General features: G+C 51.6%; 1 protein-coding gene and 1 pseudogene across 1 annotated transcript; both read left to right on the forward strand.

Annotated features, from left to right (window-relative positions):
* The first annotated feature begins 4,271 nt into the window (after positions 1-4,271).
* LOC125506093 (zinc finger A20 and AN1 domain-containing stress-associated protein 7 pseudogene) lies at positions 4,272-5,065 on the forward strand (annotated as a pseudogene).
* A 4,570-nt stretch (positions 5,066-9,635) lies between these two features.
* LOC125506094 (zinc finger A20 and AN1 domain-containing stress-associated protein 7-like) lies at positions 9,636-10,520 on the forward strand. The gene has a single exon (XM_048670969.2). The coding sequence runs from the start codon at positions 9,722-9,724 to the stop codon at positions 10,256-10,258; it is 537 nt and encodes a 178-aa protein (XP_048526926.2). The 5' UTR covers positions 9,636-9,721; the 3' UTR covers positions 10,259-10,520.
* The last annotated feature ends 1,729 nt before the right edge of the window (positions 10,521-12,249 follow it).

Here is a 12,249-nt window from a genome sequence, read left to right on the forward strand (position 1 = left end):
CCGTTGTAGGGCAAGGGGATCTTGGCAACATCAAACACGATCCTCTCCGTCCTGTAGTTCAGATCGCTTCCAAAAGTCACGGGCAGCGTGCCCTTTCCCTTAGGTTGGCTTCTTCCCAGGTTGACCCCCTGAAACGTGCCCGTCTCTTCGAGGTCTCCATCAGGAATCTGCAGTTTCTCGATCACGGAAGGCGAGATCAAGTTCAGACCGGCCCCGCCATCCACTAGCATCTTTGTCACCTTGAGGTTGCGTATTGTTGGTGAAACCAACAATGGCAAGCACCCGACCGCAGTAGTGCGATCAGGGTGATCCTCAATGTCAAAAATGATAGGTGTGCTGGACCACTTCAGCGGCCTTTGGGCATCAAACGACGGCTCTGCCGCTGTAATCTCTCGCGCCCACTGTTTAAGCTGGCGGTGAGAAGTATGCAGCGAGGCGCCGCCATCGGTGCACATGGCCTCTGTAGCTTTCTGAAACTCTTGGTCGCCGGATTCGTCGTCCTCTTCGTGATCGTCGTCTTCTGGCTTTTTGTCACGGCCCCGGGCGGGCCTCTCCTGTTGTTTATCCTTGCCGCGACGGCCTGCCTGGTCGTCACGCTTCTTGCCGGACCCCTTAGCACCGTCTTGGCCCTTATCCTTGTCCCGCCTCTCATATTCAGCCCTCTGCTTCTCAGCGAGGAGCTCAACCTGTCGGCAGTCTTGGAGAGCATGGCCTTTGGTGCGATGGATCTTGCACTATCGCTTGTCGGAGTTTCCTGGCTTCTCGGCAACCGCCAAGGCCCGGCAGGCGACACATCCGGCAATTTCCTTGCCGGGGTCATCTGCCTTGGTTTTCTTGGTGGAGCCGGTGTCATCAGATCCCTCGACGGCAAGCACGGCTTTACCTTTGCGCTTCCTATTGCGGCGTCGGCCCTTCTTCGCCGGGGCGGCAGTATCTTCATCTGAGGAGTCGGTTTCCACGCCGGCGTCCTCGTCGGGGTACTTCCTTCCCTCTTCATCCCGGGCACATCTGTCAGCAAGAACATAGAGTTCTGCTACATCTTTCACCTTGTTCATTGCCAGCTCTTCGCGCATCTTGCGGTTACGCACGTTCTGATGGAACGCGCTGATGATGGCGGTAGGGTGAACATCAGGGATATTGTACTGTATCCGGCTGAACCTCTGTATATACTTGCGGAGACTCTCGCCTCCCTTCTGGGGAATGACGTGCAGGTCGCTCGCTTGGCCATGGGCTTGGTGGCCTCCAGTAAAGGCGCCCACAAACTCATGGCATAAATCTGACCAGGAGGAAATAGAGTCTACCGGCAAGTGCATCAACCATGACATGGCATTAGGTTTAAGAGCCAACGGAAAGTACTTCGCAAGCACCTTATCGTCGCGGGCTCCGGCAGCTTGCATCGCAATGGTGTAGATGCTGAGGAACTCGGACGGGTGGGTCTTGCCGCTGTACTTTTCTCCCACGTCAGGTTTGAAGGTGCGGTGAGTGGGCCACTGGAACTGCCGCAGCTCATGGGTAAAAGTCGGACAGCCTACCTCGTAAGGTAGGCCTCCAGGGCTCTCCGGTGCCGGGTGGTTCACAGCAGGCCCTGCTTGCCTGTCTGACTGGTGGCGCGCTCCGCGCCGGCGCTCGATAGTGGTTCGAGCGTCTTCATGTTCTCGTTCCCGAAGGACTTGGCGCTGGTCACAGTGGGTCCGCGGGTCGGACGACGCTATGGAGATTTCATCGCCCGCAACGTCGCGACGGGCTGGCGTCCGCGGTACTGGGCGAGGAGGAGGCGAGTGCACCGTGGTCGTGGCACCGCCGGCTTTCCTGACACTGGTGCGTGGGACTCCGTCGGAGCGTCGACCCGGGGGCTCCACCGGACTCGGTTCGTCTTTGTTGGCCACCGCAACAAGGTCGGATAGTGGCTCTCCATTCGTCGAGTTTCCCCGTAGTGGGAGGAAAATCGAGGAGTAACTGCGCGTGCGCCAGGGCTTCTGCTGGCGTTGGTGGCAGCGAAACCTGCACGGATCGCGACGCGCTTCGACTTCTGACCATGTCAGAAGGAGCTCTATCACGACCCCGCAGTCGCATGCCATCTTCACCAGCGCCTCGGCGAGCAGGCAGGTCTTCTACCTCCCGGGAGTGGCGCTCGGGGCTCTTCCCGCGGTGACGCCCGGGGTCTTCGGCGTGATTGCGACGTTCGTCGCGCGCCGCTTGAGAGGAGCGCGCCGTCGGCATGGGAGTCTTGGAGGCCCTCGCATCACCTTCGGGCGGGGGGATAGAGATCTTGGAAGGCCCCGCGCCACCCGCGGAGGGCCTGGCTCCATCTTTGGATTTGGCGGCGTGCGGCCCGTTACCAGGCGCACGGACATCGCCGCCTCCCAAACTCCGACTGCTAGGACGGCGTTGGTGTTCGCGAACGGCGCCTCGGGTCCTTTCTGCGGTCGGTCAGCTGCTCGCCCGCGTTGGGACGGGATGTCCGGCTTCCGACGGGCCAACCGCCACCGTCGTCTTCTTCTTGGGCGCCATGACGATGAAGAAGCGTCGAACTAACTGCTAAAGCCGATTCTCACAACTGCGCCCCCTACCTGGCGCGCCAAAGATGTCGGTGGGAACGACACCTATGGGATCACAAGAATCCCTACTACAGTTGCGGGGCGCGGGGTCGTGAGAAGAGCGGATCAAACAAATAGCACACGGTTCGTTTATCCAGGTTCGGGCCGCGAGGATGCGTAAAACCCTACTCCTGCTTTGGTGGATTGTATATTTGTGTTCTTGGGCTAGCTATGGGGCGTGAGGAGCTCCAAAAAGCCGACCCCTCCTCCTGGTCGCCTCGGGCCTCCTTTTATAGGAAAGGGGTTGCCATAGTGGCACACAGGAGGTGGAAAGGGTACAGTGATGTGAGGTTATCCCTCGCATTACATGACAAGACGCATTTAATGCGTCTTGCCCAGGTGTCCTTGCTTTATCGGGGATGGGGGAGAGCCCTGTCTCGTCCGTCGCCGCTCCCTCTCGTGTCGACACATGCCCTGGCCAGCGGCGCCCGCGGTGCCATGTAGGCAGGCAGGTAGCTGAGGTGGCGCAGTGGTGGGTCTTCACGAAGATTCGCATGCCGCCACGCAGGTGCCTGCTCAGCTAGTTGGGTCGGCAGCTGCATGCGAACGGCGGTGGAGGTTTGACTGGCATGGGCCTGATGGTGGCCCTACGGGTGTTCTTGGCAAGGGCTTTGCCGGGGCCCCAACAAGGGTCTTGCCGTGGCGCCGACTGTCATCCCCGGCAAGGCTCTTGCCGGGGGCCTTGTGGTCCTCCTTGGCTGGGATCCCGCCAAGGATCATCATCTTCTAAAGGGTGTATCTGATCTTGAACGTCTTCACCAAGATCTGCATGCCACCACGGGGATGTCTCCCGAATCCTTGCCCCATGGGGGCAGTGGACTCAAGGGTGACTCGGTCCGTAGGTGTGGGGCGAGCTGCCACGGCAAGGCTCTTGCCGGGTTTGCTAAAACCGCCTCCCGGCAAGGATCTTGCCGGGGGGAGTCATCTTCGTCTCCTTTGCTCTTTGTGGTCTTGGTCTTGGCGTCGTTCTGCTTCTCCTGAGCTTCGGCCTTACCTTGGCTCACCTCCCTTGCCTTGCTCAGTGTGGTGGTGCCCGTGGCTCAGACTGCCCGTGCACAGTTATAGGGGTACAAAAAGCGTACCCCTCTTTTTGTACACTGACACCATGTCTACTGCGGGTAAGGAAGTTTTGGTGAAAGCGGTTGCCCAAGCAGTGCCAGTGTACTCAATGTCATGTTTCAAACTGCCTAGAGGTTTGTGTGGGTACCTAAACATGTTGATATGAAAATTCTGGTGGGGGAGTAAAGAAGGACATCACAAGCCACATTGGGTTTCTTGGAAAGCCATGACACAACCAAAAGGAATGGGTGGTCTCGGTTTTAAAGATTTTGAGCTGTTTAATCTGCCTATGCTTGCACGTCAGGCGTGGCATTAGCTTTAGAATCCTGATTCTCTGGCGGCGCGTGTGCCCAAAGGTATATACTACCCAAATTCGTTCATACTACAAGCCACGCGAGACTGACACCGTGACGGTGTCACAGTTGCCACGGATAATCTCGAGCGTGATACTACAAGCCCAGCCGGAGTCTGAATCATGCAGGTCCCCGCAGGCTCGCATGATTCAGACTCCGGCTGGGCCGCGGGGACCTGCACAAACTCGGCTCTCTCCCAGGCTGCTGCTAAAAGGCGCCCGCAACCCCGCGAGCCAGGTCACCAAACGCGAGCCTCCCGTCGCGTCCCAAACTCGATCGCACCGCACGCACGAGGGATCACGATCCAAGAAGAGGGCGCGATCGCAGCCGCGCCGGAGTCCAAAGCGCGTCCTGTTGGAGGAGCAGCAGCCATGGCGCACCACGCATCGGCGACTACGGCGCAGAAGCGGAAGTGTCCCGACGGGGAGACGGCCGGCATGTGCGCCGGCGGCTGCGGCTTCTTCGGCGCGGCCGCCACCGGCAACATGTGCTCCAAGTGCTACAAGGATCACCTTCTCGCCGCCTCGACCGCGCCTCCGGAGAAGAAGGCCAAGATGGCCGTCTCCGTCGCGTCAGCCGATGCTGCAGTCGAGGTCGAACCCTCCGTGGCGTCCGCGAAGCTGCCGGCGGTGAGGGCGAGCCAGTGCGCGGCGTGCCGCAAGAAGGTGGGGTTGCTGGGGTTCTTGTGCCGCTGCGAGGGCACCTTCTGCAGCGTCCACCGCTACTCCGACAAGCACGACTGCGGATTCGACTACAAGACCGCCGGTCAGGAGCGAATCGCCAAGCACAACCCGGTCGTGGTCGCGGACAAGATGACCGGAAGGATCTGAAGCCCACAAGACCGCCTGAATCGACCAGACGACGAAACCATTGAACATGTGACGTTCGTTGTCGCCAAACCTGTAATCAGTCTTGGAAATGAATTTGTAAGATTAGTTGATAGATTGAGTTCTTGTAAATTACAAGTCTGGGAAGTGAATTTGTTCGATCCGTTGATTGATTGAGTTCTTGTAAACTACATTATGCATCCTTTGTAGTAATATAATGATTAATGAAACTGGTGATCAAATGTTGTTGAGGTGCTCTTCTGAAAGGATGATACGTAGTATATCTTGCAGTGTGCGTTAATTTTGGAAAATGTGGTAGATAATATGCATCGATTTGTTTAGCTCATGGTTGCCTACGTTTGTAGACAAAGAAAGTATTAAACATTTTAGGAATTGTGGCACTGCCCTGAACGATTTGGAGCTGTAGGAATGAGCTTGCTTTAAAAAAAACCTTTCACTTTGAATTGGTTGAACTCCTCATCGGTTCAGATAGTTGATACGTCTCCAATTAATGTATATTCACATCAATTGTATATAATCTTGGCATTTTTATATAACATTTGTTGGACTAACATATTAGTTCAGCGCCAATGCAAGTTTTTGTTTCCTAGTGTTTTTGCACATTCCAGAAAAGGAATTTTTGGGAGCGCAAAAATAATAATAAATAAAATACGTCGGCAAGATTCACCCCTAGGAGAGCCTTAGGGGTCTTGGCCCCACCTGGGGGGGGGGGAGCCAGAGGGGGCCCACATGCCTCTCTCTCATGCGCCCCCGGGCTGCAAGCTGAGGTTGCGTGTCTACGTAACAGATCCCTTGGTAGCATCCTTTTTCCTCAGCCTTACTTTGGAAGTTTTGCCACCGTCCTATTTTTTCTCTAGATTTTTCAGAGTTAGGAACTCCGTGGAGGAGATAAAATGGTGACAGGACTCATATTTCAACATCTAGAAAAATACTGCTCAAGCAGGGAGCCAATCTCAAAGGGGGCTCTCACCTTTCGGGGGGCATAAAAATCAATGAATAAAGAAGAAACCTTCCCCCACCTAGGGGGAAGCCAAGAAAGAAGGAGGGGACCTCTCTCCCCCCTCTCTTCCGGTGGTGTCTGAGTGCGTCGGGGGAACTATCATCACCATCGCTATCGTCTCCATTGACTCCATCAACTTCACCACCATCACCATCGCCTTTTCCTCAATATATATAGTGGTACACTCTCCAACAAACCTCTGTAATTCCGTACTTAAACATGGTATTTGATTTAATAAATTATTTATTAATGATTTGTTGAATTTCTATTATGTTTGAGTATACCTTTTTTGTCTAATGGTGATTGGTGATCTATTATGATTGGTTTGAATTGTATGTTATGATATGTCGATGTCCTTTGGTGCCCATCATAATAGTGTGCTCATGTGTGAATCACACTTTAGGTTTAGTAGTATGTTGAGATAGATATGCATAGGGAGGCCGGAGTGACATAAATTAAAAACGAAAGTGTAGTAGTTTATGCCATGGCTGGGCTATACCTTAATGAATTCTTAGTAGGTGTGTATGTTTGCTAAGGGTTTCAATCTTAAGAACATGTTGTTAATGGATTTTTGCTGCATGTTAATTAGCATAGGCCTCTCCCACATATACAACTACAACACATTATTATCAGACTAGTATCACAACCAATTGCCTAGGCATAATTTTGCAACACCTACCACCGCTACTCCACACTCGCTTTCTCTAAAACTTGCAAGCTATCTTTTACTAGAAGGTCTAGGAAAAGCAAAGTTCATTGTACGTGGGGTTGTATCACCTCATTTTAGTTTCAACACTCCATATTTACCAGCTCCACTTGAGAAAGTGCTACAATACTTCATGGGGATTATCAATAGTAAAGAGGAGCTAAACTATGAGTGTGTGTGTGTGTGTGTGTAAAACTCCGCAAGAAAGTTACAAATGAGGTCTTTCGAGTAGCACAAGGATCCCACTTGGGGTTTCTTTATCTTCCTGTCTGTTAAACGAAAGCTGGAAAATCCTGGAGAAGCGAAGAAGTTGTCAGAGGTTTTTCTATTCCTCCAGTTTGTAGTCTTCATCGCTCCATTCTGGCGAGAGGACTAAAAAGGGGCAATCTCTAGGAGAGAGAAGGCACTATTCCATCCCGACAGACGATGCCTTTGCCCGCCATCGTTGTTCCAGAGAGAGAGAGAGAGAGAGAGAGAGGACCGCGGGGAGGTAAGGTATGCTCAAGGAAATTATTATTTTCTAGTTGAGATAGGGATGCATCCACCCTCCAGTGACCCAATAGCGACAGAGACCCTAAGAATGCTCATAATTGACCTGCCTTACATGTTTGAAGGATCTATGTTTTTTTTGCAGGGAACTATGGTTATATATATATATCCTACAAAAAACAAAGGAGTTATAATCATAATCCACGGGAATTTCTTTATATATTATTTTCAACGGCAATACACATCTCATTCATATAATAAAGAGAACAGTACAAGCGACATAGACACCAACACAAAGTGGTAAGACAATAGAACGCTTGTTTTAGCCCAAAGGACCCCCAAACAAGAAGGAAAATTACAATCAATACCGAATAACCCGCTGTGCATGTTACCAACATCTATCACCCGCCTCTGGCACCACCACAGGGACCCCCTAAGAAAAGGGGGATAGATCACCTCTTCAACCGAGCTCGAGGCAGCTCCATTGTTGATCTGTAGCCCTGCGGACCTCCAAAGTAGCTCGCCAAAGGTGAAGCCCTGCCTTGAAAGAATTTGGCTGGGACAACACCCGAGACACGCCATAGAACTCTAAATTTGGGACCCCCATGATAGAACCTCAAAGGAGGAAACCTGGCCCACTAGCCTTCAATTATGAATTGATTGTCTTTGAGCTGTTGTAGACATAGACCACCACTGGCACCTTTTCCTAAACAACCTCTCATACTTTGTGCCAATGCCAGAGTGAACGACGCTGCAACGGCAGAGCCTGAGGACACAAGTCCACAACAAGGATGTTGTCCCCACCATGCCATCCCCGCTTGAACAATCTTGCACTCAGATCCATCATCGACCACATAGCAGAACACCACATCGGAAAAGGATTTGGAACTCCTTTATTCAGTGTTGTCGTCACCCTCGTCAGAGCGAAGATGTGGTGCGGCAACAAACCTAACCTACGAAGACCCTAAACCTAGAGCTACATAGGTCTGCAAGTGTGAGATCCGTGACCCTGTCATGACCGATGATCAAGAAGTCCTTGTAGGGCCGGGCCCATAGGTGTGCAAACTGTGTGGCTAGCACAGGGCCCATAAATTTTGGGTGCCCCAAAATTTTATATAGGCCTATTATATTTCTTCCGGGCATTGGGCCGCGCATGGCGCTGGGCCATGGTACGTTCTGTCTCCATGTAGTCAAGCATCCCGGCCTCCTAGGCCGCCTACTCGATGCTTCATGGATCGGAAACCGAACAGGATCATCGGATAGATCGCATCCAAAGGAAGGCTTCCTTCAAATTAAAATCCATAGGAAGGCAGGCGAGGCGGCGCATCGAGGAAAAGGCAGGGCGCAGGCGAGATGGCGCATCCAGAACTTATCAAAATCGATCACATCCAACTCCAGAGCCGCGACAGGCGACACGGCGACAAGTAGGGCAACGAGCCTACCACTTCTGATTTACTTCATCTACTCAACATGTTTCTCTCGCCAAAACAGTTAGCCGGCCGCAGTCCCACTGATTAACTTTGGCTCCTAGAGGCCTACACCTAATTTCTAAATTCTAATTAACTTTTGGCAGGGATCATTACTTCATTAAGATCAGTTCTTGCCTCCTTAGTTACAGATCACACTAGTGAGATAGGGCCTCATTTTTTAGTTTCGAACAGGGCCTCGGATTTTGCCGGCCCGCCCTTGTGTCCTTGGTGGAGGGGAGCCGCCAGAGGATGGGCCGAAAGGCTGTAGGTCGCACTAGGTAAAACAAGATCTTCACCCCCATCGTCTGGTCATTGCTTCTGACGCTAAACAGGTGATTGCGGACATTCAGAAAGGTGGGCGAGGAAACAATGGAGCAATTATTAGCGAGAACAAGCTACATGTGTTGTCTTTTGACTGTATTTTTAATTTTAAAGGTTGTGATGTCAATGTTGAAGCATATAGTTTAGCCAAGTTTCCACTTTTGTTAGATCGGGAACGCCATGTCTGGCTTGGCCAATCCCATGACCAAAACTATCCCAATTTATTTCCTGCAAAAAAAAAACTATCCCAATTTCTATGGTGTTTGATGAATAAAACTTGGTTTACCCCTAAAAAAAAGTAAAACAAGATCGTCTTTCTTCTTCCACGAAAGGAAAGAAAACGATAGCCCTAATTGCGCGCTTGCGTACGTGTCTGCCTCTAATTCACGAAGAAAGGAAACGATAGCCCAAACTCGTACGTGTGTCTGCCCTAGTTTCCTTATATAGGCGACAACTGATGAAACTTCCTTGTAGTATCTTTGTAATCCTTACGGCACCTGATCTCAAACGGCATAAGAGCGCACGCTACCGAGTGAGTGTAAAAAAAGAGAAACTATGCCGACCGACGTAGACCGTACGTCCGCCGCTAACCCGTCTTGCCTTGTTGCGTTGCACTGACGCTCGGTTCAGTGTTATTATCGTGCCGACACCGGGAGCCGTACGTGTTGCTTGGCCGCTTCGGGCACTGATGCGAATCCTGCCAGGACTATGATCAGCACCGCGCGCGTCGGTCACACGGTCGCCCGTATTATAAAGGTTCCACACCCACGCGCAACCCAGCCCATCAATCGAACGCAACCAACCCCGATCGCACGCAGATCTCGGCGCCCCGATACACACACGCGGACGTGTCGTGTTACTGGAGTAAGTAAGCTAGCAATGGCGCACGACGCATCGGCGGCGACGACGGCGCAGAAGCGCAAGTACACCGAGGAGGAGGAGACGGCCGGCCTGTGCGCCAACGGCTGCGGCTTCTTCGGCGCCGCCGCCACCGGCAACATGTGCTCCAAGTGCTACCGCGACCACGTCCACGCCGCCACCGCCGACACCGCGGCCGCGGGGAGCGTCTACTTCATCGACCCTGCTGGCTCGACCGCGCCGCCGCCGGCGAAGAAGGCCAGGATGACCGTCGCCGTCCCGTCCTCTGATGGTGCGGCCGCCCCCTCCGCCGCCGTGGCGGTTGACCCCGCCGTGACGCCCGCGAAGCAGCCGGCGGTGCCGGCGAACCGGTGCGCGGCGTGCCGCAAGAAGGTGGGGCTGCTGGGGTTCCGCTGCCGCTGCGAGGGCACCTTCTGCAGCGTGCACCGCTACTCGGAGAAGCACGACTGTGGATTCGACTACAAGGCCGCCGGCCAGGAGCAGATCGCCAAGCACAACCCGCTCGTGGTTGCGGACAAGATGACCGGAAGGATCTGAAGCCCACAGGAAACCACCAGATCAACAATGAACCGACCAAGCAGTTAGTCATGGCGTCTTCGAGGATAGAATCGATCAAACTTCTTTGTATTTGCTATAGGCCTTGGAACGTGTAAATATTAGTTTAGGCTTCGGAGATATCGAAATTTTGTAAATATTAGTTTAGAGTTTAGATTTCGGAGATATAGGAATTTGTACCGCGAGTCTTGAAACATTTGTTCACCTCGATTTTACATATATAGCAAACCACCACACAACAAGTTCCAGCATAACATAAAAATATAATAAGTTTGCTTTAAAGTCGTATTAAAGTTAATACATTTATTTTAAGATGGAGGAAGTATCACAAATATGCCTAAAAAGAAAAGAAAAGGTTAATACAATAGCTACGTGGAGCCGCCGAAGCACCAGCTAAAGCCTTGTACAATGTAAAGTGTTTAGGGGAGATACTTGGTAAACTAAACCATGTTTTGTCTCAAATATCCATGCTTATCTTTACAGCAGGGGTGCTTAATTAAGCGTCTGCCGTCTACAAATAAGCACCGGTGTTTAAGAAAATATGGTTTATATTTTTCTAAGCACCTTGCATTGTATAATGCCTAAAAGATATGCAATATGGAGCCCGCACTGATAATCCCGCCAAGTCACTCGATGTTCCGCTGTCTAGTAAGCGAGTGCAGTGCACGTCGCAAAAAGACACCCTCAATCATCATTTTATTACGCGTTGTTCATAGGGTCTAAATCATCGCTACGAACACTCGCTTGAAGAGACGTCTCCTCCTACCGGTACGGTTGGACTGGGTTTACAGGAACTATCCATGATTTGAGGCCTGCCATTTAGGCCTAGAGCCTTATGGACAAAACTCCTAGAAAAGCGGGCTGCAGACATGAGAAGACAATGTGGGTCCAAAACTCAGACACTACACACAGAAAATTACCATCGCCCGGCCCATGCCGCTTGGCGACCTCCATCCCCGAGGGGAAGTTACCGCGCAACAACTGCCAAACAAAGATCTTAATCTCTAGCAAAAGCGGCACTTTCCACAAAGGAGTGGCCCATGCCAGCATCGGCACACGACATAGGCCGCCAAGTCCCCAACGAGGCTAGGTGCCCAAAGATAGTATCCGGAGAGTTTGTCAGAACCGGAGGGGGAACCTCACTCAATTCAGCCCAAGCAAGGAGCTCGTTAGACCCAAATGTTTGTCAGAACGAGATGTTTCAATTTCCATTATGGGCAGTTGAGGGAACCAAAAGCATTGAGTTCGAGGAAATCGCAAAAAAAGCAAGGGAATAAGCGTGCGGGACCATACCAAGCTATGGGTTCAGCCAGAAGAGGGAAGGCGAATCTCATGCTTGATTGACTGTAGGGACTTCCAAAACTAGGAGCCCTCCCTATGAACTCAGCATAAGGGTCACATTCATACGTCCGAATGCAAGAATACCTGTTATCTTTGACTGCAAAATTAGGACAAACCGGACCATATTCTTATCCGATGCATTAATGCTCGATACATTTGGTGGGCCTGTATTGCATAGCTTTTTCCTATGGCGGGAGTGTCTAGCACTCTCGATAGGATGCTAGACTGGGGATCCATGTATGTGGCGTCTGTTCGAAAGCAACGAGAAGGGAGTTTGACTCTCTCTTTATGTTGGCCTCCTCGAGCCTATGGAAATAATAGAATGCTCATGTGTTCGCCAACACAGCACAACAGGCCAATGAAGCTTCTCTGGTCATATGATGTGTATGGAGGCGCATGGGAGATCATTATATAGCAGTAGAGAGAACTCCCCTCTTATTGTATGGGTGTTGTGTTGGCACAAACAATCATCTTGTGATTATTTTGTTGCTATCTTGTAAAACTCATTTGCTTCCTTATATAGCAGTATAGTGTGCTTAAGCGCACTCTAAGAGAAATATATGCCGAGATGCAAGAATACCTGGATCACGTTGGTCCCTAGGAAAGAAGATATCAACCCACTTACTCATATG

The sequence above is a fragment of the Triticum urartu genome, chromosome 5A, assembly GCF_056163025.1.
Source record: "Triticum urartu cultivar PI428250 chromosome 5A, HENAU_Tu73, whole genome shotgun sequence".
Taxonomy (NCBI): domain Eukaryota; kingdom Viridiplantae; phylum Streptophyta; class Magnoliopsida; order Poales; family Poaceae; genus Triticum; species Triticum urartu.